Source organism: Phyllobates terribilis, unplaced genomic scaffold (assembly GCF_046119375.1).
Source record: "Phyllobates terribilis strain yellow unplaced genomic scaffold, ASM4611937v1 Scaffold_2__4_contigs__length_985480577, whole genome shotgun sequence".
In the NCBI taxonomy this organism is placed as follows: domain Eukaryota; kingdom Metazoa; phylum Chordata; class Amphibia; order Anura; family Dendrobatidae; genus Phyllobates; species Phyllobates terribilis.
In genome coordinates, this window is record NW_027362762.1 from 621,002,694 (window position 1) to 621,018,551 (window position 15,858).

General features: G+C 42.0%; 1 protein-coding gene across 1 annotated transcript in view; it reads left to right on the plus strand.

Annotated features, from left to right (window-relative positions):
- CIMAP3 (ciliary microtubule associated protein 3) overlaps positions 1-15,858 on the plus strand; it is a 94,711-nt gene that overhangs the window by 14,336 nt on the left and 64,517 nt on the right. Inside the window, exon 3 of the mRNA XM_073670655.1 lies at positions 10,218-10,316. Within this exon, the coding sequence (XP_073526756.1) occupies positions 10,218-10,316 (99 nt within the window). The remainder of the gene's footprint in view (positions 1-10,217; positions 10,317-15,858) is intronic.

Below are 15,858 nucleotides of genomic sequence, written 5' to 3' on the forward strand. Positions count from 1 at the left end.
CAAGTTCATACATAGAACGGGGCCATACTACAATGTTCCCACCCTTGTCGGCAGGCTTGAATATCACATCCTTAAGTGATTTTAGTTGTTTTAAGCACATATGTTCAGGTCCAGATAAATTGTCCTGATATATGGTTGCTGGTATCTTTTCTAGATCTTTAGATACCATCTGTACGAAGATGTCGACATTTGGGCATGTCGACAAGGGCGGGAATTTCTTGGATTTAGGACGGATAGAAATTGGAGTCTTACCTAATGAGGTTTGATTATGTTCAATCGCTAATTCTTCTAGTATACACAGAGCCTGTGGCTCCTCAGGTAGTGGGAAGTTTTTATGAAGGGCTGTATTGTGGAACAACTTCTTGAAGACCAAATTCCGGGCAAAGATATGGAGATCTGTCAAGGCTGTAAATTGGTCAAATTTAGTGCTAGGAGAGAATGTCAAACCCTTAGACAATAAATTTAGTTCAGTTTGAGAGAAAACGTAATTAGATAAATTAATTACCTTCGGTATTTGATCGCTCTGCAATTTCTTGTTGCCAGTCGATTTCTGAGTCAGAGTACGTTTGACATTCTTTCCATATCTTGTTTTAATAGAATACCCAGAGGTATATGATGCATCAGAGGTCTCTCCCATCGACGAGGACGACGATACAGAAAAGGATCTCTGGGTGCGTTTGTGTGTCTGCGGCCGTCACCATTTATAAACTTGGCCAAGCTGGTAATCCATATTATCTCGGCCAAGTTTTTTGGCCTGTATCTCCTTAATTTGTGATTCCCATTCACCAGAATATTTCTCCATCGCCAGATTAAAGTCAGTTATTACTTCACTTGTAGAATTAGTTTTAAGTTTGGAGTAAAGGTCCTCAAGTTCAATCTCAAGGTCCTTGATGGACATACTATTCAATTCAATTAGAAGTTCTATTAATTGATAAAAGCCCTGTGAACAGACCTCCTCCCACCTCATTCTAATGGATTCATTCTCTACTGAGAATGATGGAAAGACTTGGATTCTCAACCCACGAGGGATCAATTTCTTTCTAATATAATTCTGTAGGAATGCTCAATTCCACCATATCTTTGTCCTCCTGTGTAGTAAGCGTTTAATCTGGTCTTTAGTAACACCCATATCCCTCTGATCGCCACTCTCTGCAACCGTCAGCCCACCACCAAAGACCTGCGCCACTTGTACTTGCCAGACACTATCTCTGGCTTTAAAATCCATGGTACACCAATTCAAGATAGGAGTCTGTGAAAATACACAGCAAAGTAATGAAGCAAAAAATTATTTGACCATACGGGTCACAAATCAAAATATGCTAAATCCGGTCAACGTCTCAGACAATAGTTCATACAAAACAATGACGTGCAAGAACATAATAATGTAAGCATATAAAGTTTATTATAATCCAAAGTTAAAAGTTCACAGATAGATGAGAATATATTGGCGCAGATACAAAAGCAGTGAGCAAAAAAACTAAGTACTCAGGGCTACACTCCAACATATAGTATTAATTGGTGATAGAAAGTCACTCAAATAGGACACAGATAAATCCAACACATGATATGGAATAATATATAAGAAGTTGCTAGAATGGGACATATATAAATATGAACATGTGTAACATGTATCATAGCCAGATTAGTGGTATATAAACCATAAAAACAGGCTCAAATGAGCCACTAAAATGCACAGTGCATGGCTAAGTACAAAAAGAATTGAGTCACCATTGAGCAGCAAGCTTAAATATAAGAGCAAGACTTACATGTGTATATAGCAGGAATGTATGCCCGGGTACTGTCACCCTTACGCGCGTTTTGGCGCTGTGCCTTCTTCTGGGGGTAGTGACATACTGGAAATCGGTATTTCTGCTCCTCCAGTTACGTGTGTCACTGTGACATCTCTGGCCCTCCTATTTTGGAGATGTACTATACACGGGGCGGTACTTACACTCGGGGTCACGTGAGGTGCGAGGGTGGGTCTTGTACTCCCTGCCATCACGTGACGCGGGATGTGTATTCAACGCTGCGTTGTCAGTGACAACAATGTAAACTTCCGGAGGGGCGGAGCTAACACACGGATATGCGTTCCCTTACTGGATGCATCGCTACCAGCGATTGGTTAGATATTATTCCTATTTCTGCATCCCATCCATTGATTGGCTAATGGCCCTATATAAACAATACCGATTTCCAGTATGTCACTACCCCCAGAAGAAGGCACAGCGCCGAAACGCGTGTAGGGGTGACAGTACCCGGGCATACATTCCTGCTATATACACATGTAAGTCTTGCTCTTATATTTAAGCTTGCTGCTCAATGGTGACTCGATTCTTTTTGTACTTAGCCATGCACTGTGCACTTTAGTGGCTCATTTGAGTCTGTTTTTATGGTTTATATACCACTAATCTGGCTATGATACATGTTACACATGTTCATATTTATATATGTCCCATTCTAGCAACTTCTTATATATTATTCCATATCATGTGTTGGATTTATCTGTGTCCTATTTGAGTGACTTTCTATCACCAATTAATACTATATGTTGGAGTGTAGCGCTGAGTACTTAGTTTTTTTGCTCACTGCTTTTGTATCTGCGCCAATATATTCTCATCTATCTGTGAACTTTTAACTTTGGATTATAATAAACTTTATATGTTTACATTATTATGTTCTTGCACATCATTGTTTTGTATGAACTATTGTCTGAGACGTTGAACGGATTTAGCGTATTTTGATTTGTGACCCGTATGGTCAAATAATTTTTTGCTTCATTACTTTGCTGTGTATTTTCACAGACTCCTATCTTGAATTGGTGTACCATGGACTTTAAAGCCAGAGAGAGTGTCTGGCAAGTACAAGTGGCGCAGGTCTTTGGTGGTGGGCTGACGGTTGCAGAGAGTGGCGATCTGAGGGATATGGGTGTTACTAAAGACCAGATTAAACGCTTACTACACAGGAGGACTGAAATATGGTGGAATCGAGCATTCCTACAGAATTATATTAAAAAGATATTGATCCCTCGTGGGTTGAGAATCCAAGTCTTTCCATCATTCTCTGTAGAGAATGAATCCATTAGAATGAGGTGGGAGGAGGTCTGTTCACAGGGCTTGTATCAATTAATAGAACTTCTAATTGAATTGAATAGTATGTCCATCAAGGACCTTGAGATTGAACTTGAGGACCTTTACTCCAAACTTAAAACTAATTCTACAAGTGAAGTAATAACTGACTTTAATCTGGCGATGGAGAAATATTCTGGTGAATGGGAATCACAAATTAAGGAGATACAGGCCAAAAAACTTGGCCGAGATAATATGGATTACCAGCTTGGCCAAGTTTATAAATGGTGACGGCCGCAGACACACAAACGTACCCAGAGATCCTTTTCTGTATCGTCGTCCTCGTCGATGGGAGAGACCTCTGATGCATCATATACCTCTGGGTATTCTATTAAAACAAGATATGGAAAGAATGTCAAACGTACTCTGACTCAGAAATCGACTGGCAACAAGAAATTGCAGAGCGATCAAATACCGAAGGTAATTAATTTATCTAATTACGTTTTCTCTCAAACTGAACTAAATTTATTGTCTAAGGGTTTGACATTCTCTCGTAGCACTAAATTTGACCAATTTAAAGCCTTGACAGATCTCCATATCTTTGCCCGGAATTTGGTCTTCAAGAAGTTGTTCCACAATACAGACCTTCATAAAAACTTCTCACTACCTGAGGAGCAACAGGCTCTGTGCATACTAGAAGAATTAGCGATTGAACATAATCAAACCTCATTAGGCAAGACTCCAATTTCTATCCGTCCTAAATCCAAGAAATTCCCGCCCTTGTCGACATGCCCGAATGTCGACATCTTCGTACAGATGGTATCTAAAGATCTAGAAGAGATACCAACAACCATATATCAGGACAATTTATCTGGACCTGAACATATGTGCTTAAAACAACTAAAATCACTTAAGGATGTGATATTCAAGCCAGCCGACAAGGGTGGGAACATTGTAGTATGGCCCCGTTCTATGTATGAACATGAAGCCTATAAATTGCTCAGGGACCATAAATGCTATAAGAAATTAACGTACAATCCGTTAGCGTCCTACAAAGCACAACTTACCAAAATTCTATTGGATGGGGTAGAGAAAAACATCATCACCAAAAATATATGTGACATTTTACTAATCAAGGAACCATCGATCCTGACTCTTTATTTATTGCCCAAGGTGCATAAAAACTTGACTACACCTCCGGGCAGACACATCATCTCTGGGATCGGTGGTTTGACTGAAAATGTATGCAAATATGTTGACAGTTTCTTGAAGCCCCTGGTAGAAACAATACCGTCTTTTCTACGCGATACCTCTGACCTGCTTAGGAAGATTGACTCCACCCACATTGACGAGGATATGCTCCTCGTCACATGTGATGTGGAGTCTTTATATACGAGCATACACCACAAGGATGGACTTGGTGCGGCCCGGTACTTCCTTTCTATGACCCAATTCACATTGGATGAGAGGAACTTCATTGTTCAACTGTTGGAGTTTGTCCTTACAAAAATTTTTTTTTGCTTTAACGGGTCCTTTTTTCTGCAGCTCCAGGGAACAGCCATGGGTGCGGCCTGTGCGCCCTCCTATGCCAACCTGTTACTGGGCCTGTGGGAAAGGGACCTGTTCTCGCCGGATCGGGATGCATCAATTGACCGGGTCATCCTTTGGGCCCGGTACATTGATGACATTTTCCTGATCTGGCAAGGTACACCGAGTGAACTGGATGATTTTTTTCGGAGGCTAAACTCCAACACTATGAACATTAGACTTACTTATAAATTCCATTATCACCATATTGAATTCCTGGATGTCCTTATCAAGAGGGACAGTCTGGGTTATCTGCAATCAGATTTATTTCGAAAGGACACGGCTGTGAACGCCTTGTTGCATGCATCTTCGTCCCACCCAACTCATACTATCAATGTTAGCCAATTTCTGCGCATTAGACGTATCTGTTCTACGGATAGTGATTTTGAGAGGGGGGCCGAGGAGTTAAGGTGCAGATTTCTTGACCGCGGGTACAGCAAAAGGAGTATTAAGCATGCATACAATCAAGCCAGGAATAGTAATCGTGAGAATCTTATGTATCCCAATGTAAACCATAAACAAGAAAATTGGGTTAGGATGGTGACACAGTATCACTCTCAGTGGCATAGGATGTACGATATACTGAAGAAACACTGGCCCATTTTGCTTGCAGATCCGACGTTGCGGCAATATTTACCTAATCATCCATCAGTTACGGCTCGTCGATGTCCGAGCCTTCGAGATCATTTAGTTAGGAGTTATCTTACTCCAAATATCCAGAGGACAATTGGAGATACTGGATCAATTGATAGAAAACGAACATGGGGGTGCACTCCGTGTGGCTCATGTATCTCATGTCCAAACATCGCTAGCGCCAAGAAGTTTGTCTCATCCAATGGGAAGGAATTTACCATTCTACATTCCATCACTTGTACAACATCTAACGTCATCTATCACGCTACGTGCCCCTGCTCCTTGATCTATATTGGTCTTACCACCAGAATGCTTAAGATTAGAGTCAGGGAGCACGTACGTGATATCATGGCGGCCGCAACTGAGGATAATATTGAATTACTAAAGACGATTCCTAGGCACTTTAAGAAGTGTCACGCCTGTGATCCAACTGGTTTTCGAGTCAGGGGCATCGACCATGTATACAGTACATTAGGTGGTGGTGGCACTGGTCGTGTCCTTGCACAAAAGGAATCCAGATGGATCTGGTCATTACAAACATTACACCCCCAGGGACTCAATGAGTCTCTCAATTTTTCACCATTTCTGTGATCGCCATTCTCTCTCCGACCGTCTGTTCTCCGTTTTGGTATTTTTAATTTGTTTTTAATTGTTTTAATTCTTTTTGTCTCACATATATTTGTTTCTCTTCTTAGCCATGTGTATATTTATTTGGACCGCATCCCCTCTTTTCCCTCCTCCCAATTTATGAAGAATTATATATGAGGACTACCTTGACGCTTAGTATTGTATGACGACCATCGAAATATTAAGTTATTGGAACCATCTGAAGAAACACTGTGGAATAAAGGCCAATTTTATAATGAATTAAATAACACGGATTTGTATACATAGCTTTATATGCATTAATATTTATGATTCATATATATTCTATTTGCCTTGTATGTATATTAATTTATTTGATCATACTAGATATACTATTGCTTACAATTTTTATGCCGCTCTCCGCGGTGGCAAAGGTACCATGCCACCTGTGGACAGTAGCATTCTTTAGATCTAGGTTCCTTAATATAACAACTAAATATATGCTTCTGTAATTATATTATGAATATGCTATATGTCTTATTAGTATGTATTAGCACACTCTGATGTCCTTCATGCATTATGTATCCTTTTTGTATTTATTGTCTTGTTATATGTGCATTGCTACATACAGCTTATATACTAAGTGTGGATATCATTAATGTGCATCTTATATACTAATTGCCTTTGTACTGCCCATTCTATGTTCAACCATCATATTGTTATTATATATCATCCCCTCTCTATTATATCATAATCGTCACACTACTATTCATTTGAGAATGTGACGTTAATACACCATTGTGTGATTTTGGAGGCGGTGTTAGGTCAGTGGTCACGTGGTGTCGGGGGCGGGTTCCGCTCCTTCCAGTTACGTGTGTCACTGTGACATCTCTGGCCCTCCTATTTTGGAGATGTACTACACACGGGGCGGTGCTTACACTCGCAGTCACGTGATGTATGAGGGTGGGTTTTGTACTCCCTGCCATCACGTGACGCGGGATGTGTATTCAACGCTGCGTTGTCAGTGACAACAATGTAAACTTCCGGAGGGGCGGAGCTAACACATGGATATGCGTTCCCTTACTGGATGCATCGCTACCAGCGATTGGTTAGATATTATTCCTATTTCTGCATCCCATCCATTGATTGGCTAATGGCCCTATATAAACAATACCGATTTCCAGTATGTCACTACCCCCAGAAGAAGGCACAGCGCCGAAACGCGCGTAGGGGTGACAGTACCCGAGCATACATTCCTGCTATATACACATGTAAGTCTTGCTCTTATATTTAAGCTTGCTGCTCAATGGTGACTCGATTCTTTTTGTACTTAGCCATGCACTGTGCATTTTAGTGGCTCATTTGAGCCTGTTTTTATGGTTTATATACCACTAATCTGGCTATGATACATGTTACACATGTTCATATTTATATATGTCCCATTCTAGCAACTTCTTATATATTATTCCATATCATGTGTTGAATTTATCTGTGTCCTATTTGAGTGACTTTCTATCACCAATTAATACTATATGTTGGAGTGTAGCCCTGAGTACTTAGTTTTTTTGCTCACTGCTTTTGTATCTGCGCCAATATATTCTCATCTATCTGTGAACTTTTAACTTTGGATTATAATAAACTTTATATGTTTACATTATTATGCTCTTGCACATCATTGTTTTGTATGAACTATTGTCTGAGATGTTGAACGGATTTAGCTTATTTTGATTTGTGACCCGTATGGTCAAATAATTTTTAGCTTGTATTTAGAACTGATTTTACTGGAGGTAATCTGGTAGATAACTATATACAGGTGTGAGGTAAACTGGTCAGCCTATTCCTTACAGATGAACACTTGCAGACAGGCAGGTTCTCAGTGTGATATTGGCTCCTTTCAGGTTCTCCCTCTGTGGAGACCCTCACTCAGTTACACCTCAGTGTAAGAGGCCTGTAGAGGCCTGTCTCCTGTCACAGTCTCACATACCCGTCCTTGCTGCCATCACCATCCTTTTCTGACTGACTCAAATCTTACCACCTCATAACAGTTAGCTCCTCCCCATAACATGTGACTTTCCGAGAAGCAGTCATTGGCTGACAGCACTGTCAATACTCCTTCTCGTAAAACTCACTAAAAACTTTACTGATGTTGTCCCTGTAAGAAAATTCACAATTAAGTACGACAAGCAAAGAAATGGGAATAACATAGAAAAACCATATACATTGAAAATGTAGAAATAACGTAATAACAAAAATGCTGCTATATCAGACATTTTATGTGATAGAGCTAAACTAAGTATATTTTTGGAATCAGCACATCAAACTCTATAAAACAGACATATTACCTTTGCTGATGAGTTTTTTGTGTTGACCAGTGTAATTAGTTTCTGTTTTATTCAGCATAATGAACCAGCTATCTGATGTGTATGTGGGCATCCCAATTTCCCCCAACAGATGATATTGAAGGAGAGGAGAATTGGGCAGTTTGAATTTCATTGCCAGTTTTTTGTTTTTAGGAGGGCTAACGCTACATTCACATCATATATGGGTAACACTCCTGTGACTGCGCTGGGCCTTCCATCTGAAGACCTGACAAATGGGTTTCGGGCTCAACCCTTGAATATGCTATAGACTTTAATGAAGCAAACTGAGTATTTTGTGATCTTTGGCCTCAATTTCAACAATGTCTGCCATCTTAAGTTAGTCACCTTTCTCCTCTGTTTGGTAAAAACTCACGATTGTTTGCCTCATACATAAGAGTGCACGGCAGGAGATAGCTGTCTGTTGAATGAATGTATGGGTATGGCTGGCTTTAGAGAACGGCTTGCAGTTCTGGACCTACTAAGGAGGTTTTCTGAGATAACATTCACTATCGTTTACAAGGATGGAGAGGGATATACAATGTAGTGTTCTTTTAACTGATTTCTCAAATGTTCTTTTTTTAAGCCCAAGAAATCATCAAATGTAAAAAAAGACATTATGCTGACTGTTAAACTATGTTCACATTAAAATTGTGCTAGTTGCTCATGGAATATCATGGTTTAGCTTCATTCATGCAGTATGTTCCAGTAGTCCCAATTTCACAGGACTGTCTCAGAAATTGAACAATAAAAGTGCATAAGAGAGATTATGGATTTGAATATTAGTTTATATACTGTGAGGTATGAGACATAACCAAACAGTTCAGCTCCAAAGTTGGCTGAGGCTATGTGCCCACGATGCAGAAATGCTCTGGATTTTTTCCTGAGCGTTTCTGCATCTCCCTGGCAGAAATAAAAGCATGCGGATTGTACATGCGGATTGTACATGCGGATTGTACATGTGGATTGTACATGCGTTTTCCTGCCAGGGACATGTGGATGTGAAGCGTTCTTCACATGCATTTCTGCATGCGGGTTGACAAGCGCTTTCCAAGCGATTTTAGCATCACTTGGAAAGTGCTTGTCAACTTGGTTACACTATATAAATCCATGCAACCGGCATGGATTTATATAGTGTGACCAAAAGAATGGTAAAAATAAAAAATAAATATTATACTTACCTTCTGATGGCCCCCGGTGTCCTTATCCGATGCGTCTCGGCTTGCCGGCAGCTCGCGATGGACTAAAGGACCTGCCGATGTCAGCGGTCGCGTGACCTGTCACATGACTAAATGACGTCACCGCAGGTCCTAGAGTCCACCGCGAGCTGCCGGCAAGCCGAGACAAGGACACCGGGGGCCGCCAGAAGGTAAGTATAATATTTATTTTTCATTTTATTCTTTTTTTTACAGGTACTATGGTACCCGGGTCCGGAGGAGAGTCTCCTCTTCTCCAAACCCGGGTACCATCCGCACATTAAAGCGCATGGAATCCACATGTACAGATGCAGTGATGCGGATTCCAATGCAAGTCAATGGCGGCAAAATTGCCGTTCTTCCGCAAAATAATTGGTAGTGCTGCGGATTTTTCCGCAATGATAATCCGCAGCGGAAATTTCCTCTACATGTGCACAGCACATGCGGATTATCATTGGGGGACATGGAAGACCTTCTCCCAAGCGTTTTTTAAGTGTTTCTGCAGCGGAATTGCTGCTGCGGAAAAGCTTAAAAAACGCATAGTGGGCACACAGCCTTACAGTTTTTAGCTGGATTTGGGAAAATAGCTGATATAGACAGTAGAAAGGGAAACAACTGGGTGTAAGAATGGGAGACTACATTTTAGTGATTAGTGAGGGTTCCATCGGTGGACCCCCTGAAATCATACAGCTATCACATATCCTGCATAGAGGTGATAAATGTTCTCCTTTAAGCAGAGACTTTTTATTACTTCCCTCTTTTTTGACTCAATAACAGTTCTTATGTTTTATTAGGTTACCAGCCTAGAATATCTGCAAGAAAGAAGACCTATGAGTAAGAAAGGTTACATAATGGGAGCCAGGACAGCTGCACGCTTTCCAAAAGACAGTAAGGTAAGAACTCATTCTGTGCATGTAAGAATCACCCACATTAAGGCTTATGGATGATTGTGTCATAAAGATAATCCCATTGATAGCTACTAGTAGGGTGTAGAAACAGGCTACAATCTATATTATGCAGGTGACAGTAAACACTTCTAATACGCAGGATGAGTACATAATCTTCCTTGGGATCATTAATATTTTGGATTTTGTTAGGCAATAGCAGAAACACGAACTGAAAATTTGTAAAGGTAAATTGGTACATGCCTCATGTGTGGACTTTCGATTAGAATCAGTCTCTCTTTATGAGAAAAACATTAAAAGAGAATGGCGCCTCATACAATAAACTTAGGGTGAGGACCCTCTACCCTTCACACTTGGTCCATGTGAAAAAACTGTCATCTGAGCAGCCCAATTGATTACAATTAGTGGGTTGTCCAATTTATACTCGGACAGTACACATCAGTAAAATACGCTTGTCTGAACAAGCCCTTATGGCTGAAGCAACAGCTCAGTAACAGATTCTGTTTGCTGGCAGCAAAAATAAAATATACTATCAGTATTATTCTAAGATGTACATACAATGTGCATAGAGCAAAAATGAACCATTAAGTCAAAATTCACACAGCAGTATTTTGGTCAGTATTTCACATCAGTATTTGTAACCAAAACCAGGAGTGAGTCACTTTTTCACTGATTGTTCTGACCAAACTGACCAAAATACTGCCGTGTGAATGTAGCTTTAGAAAGATGATTAATAGTGTGTATATATTACATTCCTGCTATGAGATGAGGTTTGCTGGCAAAAGTTGTGGAGACGCTGCTTGTTACTGAGATGTCGCCTAGATCTGAGTGACAGGGACCTACTACTAAGTAGCGAATAGAAAGATGATGGAGCAGGACCACGGACTCAGCACCATGAGTGCAGGGAGAGCTGCAGGGTCTTCTCCCTACAGCGAAACCTAAGCATGGGTGTGTGCCCACGATGCGTTTTTTAAGCGTTTCTGCAGCAGCAAAAATGCTGCATAAACGCTTAAAAAATGCATGGTAGAAGGTCTGCCATGTCCCCCAATGATAATCCGCATGTGCTGTGCACATGCTGCGGAAATTTCCACTGCGGATTATCATTGCGGAAAAATACGCAGCACTATGAATTATTTTGCGTTTTCGCCGCCATTGACTTGCATTAGATCGCATGGATTATGCATCTCTGCATATGTAGATGCACATTCCATGCATTCTAATGTGCGGATGGTACCCGGGTCTAGAGGAGAGGAGACTCTCCTCCAGACCTGGGTACCATTGAAAACTGTAAAAAAAACAATAAAATAAAAAATAAATATATACTTACCTTCTGGCGGCCCGCGGTGCGCTCCTCCTTGCTTCCCGGCACTTCGCGATGGAATGAAGGACCTGCGCTGACGTCAGAGTCATGTGACGGGTCACGCGACGCTGACGTCGGCAGGTCCTTCAGTCTACCGCTGCCAGCAGCCGGGACGGTGAAGCAAGACAGCGCGGGCCATCGGAGGGTAAGTATACATTTATTTTTTTATTTTTTGACATTCTCTCGGGTCACAGTATATAAATCCATGCTGTTTGCATGGATTTATATAGTGTGACCTAGTTGTCACAAGCACTTTCTAAGTGATGCTAAAATCGCTTGGAAAGCGCTTGTCAACCCGCATGCAGAAATGCATGTGAAGAACGCTTCACATCCGCATGTCCTTGGCAGGAAAAACGCATGTGCAATCCGCATGTGCAATCCGCATGTGCAATCCGCATGTGCAATCCGCATGTGTTTTTTCTGCCAGGGAGATGCAGAAACGCTCAGGAAAAATCTGGAGCATTTCTGCATCGTGGGCACATAGCCTAACAGTTTACTAAGGCATTGTGTTTCTGATGTTCACTTTGCTTGCCAAAATTACCACCCTCCTGCATAATGCAGGCAAGTGCTGCTGTAAAAGCTCACTCACACGAGCGTATACATTGGAAGAGTGCTATCTGAGGTTTTATCGGATAGCACTCAGACCAATGTTATTCTATGGGGCAGTAAAATCACAGCATACGGTGAGTGGCTCTGCAAATCGGACCATGCACACCCATTCAAGTCTGTGGGGGCAAGTAAAATATCGGACTGCACTCGGATGCAGTCCGATAGACAATGGAGAAATTAAGTTCTCCATCTTTTCCGCACCTGTGCTACGAATCTCTAATGCAAGAGATTTGGATCACATTCAGATGATACTTGGCAGAGTGTCAATTACATAATCAAGCCGATTCTCTCACACAAGAGAATCATGGCTCATGTGACAAGGCCTAAATTACTGCTTCACTTATTTGTTTCTGAACCTTGTCTGCTCCTTAAGCTGGCAACCAATCACTTAATTTTCAATTCACTGGTAAAATTAGCCTTCAGTGAATCCAGATTTCCCCATTACTGAGAAAGGAGATGTATGTTTGTGCTCATAAAGTTTGGTAGTGAACTGTAACTGCTGTTTCCAGAAAACTTGCAGCAGACCATCTATGTCTGCCTCCAGCTGCATCTTCCTGCTCTCCACCTCTCAATAGAATTTTAAAAGCACCAACTGTTATCTCCTATCTCAGTAATGGGAAATCTGTCTGAAGTGAATACTGATTTTACCCACGAACTGGAGTAAAAAAATCAATACAGGAGGAGAAAGATCTATTACAAAGTTAGTTACTTTTATGCAAACTATTTATTTATGAAATAAAAATTGAAAGTATGATTACTCTTCAATTAAAAAGCACAATAAATATAATAGTATAATATACATACTTAACAAAAAAATGTAACTCCAAGTAAATCACGCTTATGTGAAATCAACCTGTGCAGTTATGAAGCAGCACTGATTGTGAATCAATTTCACATGCTGTTGTACAAATGGAACAGGCAATAGATAGAAATGATAGGCAATTAGCAAGACACCCCTAGTAAAGGAGTGGTTCTGCAGGTGGTTCTCATCCTTTTTTGCTGTTTTGGTCACTTTTGCATATGGTCATCGCTCTCACCCCTACAGGTACAGTAGCATGAGGCAGTGTCTACCACCCAAGAAGTTGCTCAGGTAGTGCAGCTCATCCAGGATGGCACATCAATGTGAGCTGTGGCAAGAAGGGTGGCTGTGTCATTCAGCACAGTGTCCAGAGCATGGAGCAGATAGCAGGAGACAGGCCAGTACACCAGAAGATGTGGAAGGGGCCATAGGAAGGCAACAACAGAGCACCAGGACCGCTACCTGCTCCTTTGTGCAAGGAGGAACAGGAGGAGCCCTGCCAGAGCCCTGAAAAATGACCTCCAGCAGGCCATGAACATTAATGTGTCTGCTTAAACTGTCAGAAACAGACTCCATGAGGGTGGTATGAGAGCCCGACATCCACAAGTGGGTGTTGTGCTTACAGCCCAACACCGTGCAGGGCAATTGGTATTCGCCAGAGAACACCAAGATTGGCAGATTCGATATTGGCGCCCTGTGCTCTTCACAGATGAGAACAGGTTCACAATGAACACATGTGACAGATGTGACAAAGGCTGAAGATGCCGTGGTGAATGTTCTGCTACCTGTAACATCCTCCAGCATGACCAGTTTGGCTGTGGGTCAGCAATGGTGTAGGGAGGCATTTCTTTGGAAGGCCACACAGCCCTCCATGTGCTAGCCAGAGGTACCTTGACTGCCATAAGGTACCGGGATGAGATGCTCAGACCCATTGTGAGAACATATGCAGGTGCAGTGGGCCCTAGGTTCCTTCTGATGCATGACAGTGCTGAAGTGAATCAGCAGTTCCTGCATGATGAAGGCATTGATGCTTTGGACTGACCTGCCTGTTCCCGAGACCTGAATCCAATCGAGAAAATCTGGGACATCATGTCTCGTTCCATCCACCAATGCCACGTTGCACCACAGACTGTCCAGGAGTTGACTGATGCTTTAATTCAGGTCTGGGAGGAGATCCCTCAGGAGAACATCCGCCACCTCATCAGCAGCATGCCCAGGCATTGAAGGGAGGTCATACAGGCAAGTGGAGCAGGGCCGGACTGGGTCAAAAAAGCAGCCCTGCCACACAAACCCCACCAGCCCACATACTTTAAGGGTATGTGCGCACACAATCGGTATTGGCAGCGATTTGAACGCTGCATATTTTATGCTGCTTCCAAAGCACTGCACGCAGGTGAATCCGCATGTCTTCATTGAACCATGCGGATTCATCGCATTCTATACATTGCACTGATATAATTTCTCAAGAGGAGTTGACATGCTGAGGTCTGGAAAGACGCGCCACATATCCGTATCCGCAGGTGCACGGAGACGCATAGTGGACATGGGATTTCTACAAATCCCATCCACTATGCTGTAACATCTCGCCTCTACGGATTGCATGCAATCCAAGCGTGCTGCATGCAATCTGCAGCAATTACTGATTGTGTACACGTACCCTAATACTCATTACCCCCAATCAGTGAATTTACTTCGTCATGCCCCTCACTCTCCAAAAAGAAGTTATTTGAAGAGCCACATGCGACTGGTGCCACAGTGCGTATGATCAGACACAGCTCATTTATATGGTGCTCTACAGAGCTCCGATTCTCGGGATCATGCAGTCGGATCTCCAGAGATTGGACAGTTATCCCCTATCCAGAGGAGATGGGATAATCAATTTAAACAGGTTTTCTAATATTTATTTTAATTTGGCCATAGTAATATGGAAAATAGTAAACCAATATTGACACCTCTCCGACAACAGGACTGGAGGAGTGGTACTGTGCAGTGTATATACAGGACAGGAGGAGTGGTACTGTGCAGTGTATATACAGGACAGGAGGAGTGGTACTGTGCAGTGTATATATACAGGACAGGATAAGTGGTACTGTGCAGTGTATATATACAGGACAGTAGAAGTGGTACTGTGCAGTGTGTGTATATACAGATACTTAGATTGGCACGGTCTCAGCCCGGCACCTTGTCACTTCTGGAACCCTTGCCACCTTAACATAGCCCAGCTGTGCTTCATGAACACTGCCATTTTGTAACCACATTAGTATTTTCCCAGTGAGTACTGGAGGAATCGTACCTGTGTGAATGACCGTTCTGACAATGACAAACTATTCAGCGCAAACTCTGCAGCTAGAGGCATTAGAAGCTATTAAATAGTGCACAATATACAATACCAGCTTTTCAAAGTCAAATCTGTGTCTGGATTGCCCATCCTAAACTCTTAGAACTCTGAGTCATCCAGTCATAACCTCAGACTGCACACAGAATGCACGACTCACTGATACACAATGGTACACTGATAACAGTAGCCAGGCAGCCCATTTTATGACCTAACAGGCCAGCCCACCGGGCATCTGCCCGATAAAGCAGATTAGCAGTCCGGCCCTGACGTGGAGGCCACAAACACTGCTGAACATCATTTCGTTGTCTTGAGCCATTTCCACTGTAGTTGGATCAGTCTGTAATTTGATTTTCCATTTTGATTTTGAGTATCATTCCAAATCCAGGCCTCCATGGGATATTAATCTTGACTTGCATTCATCATT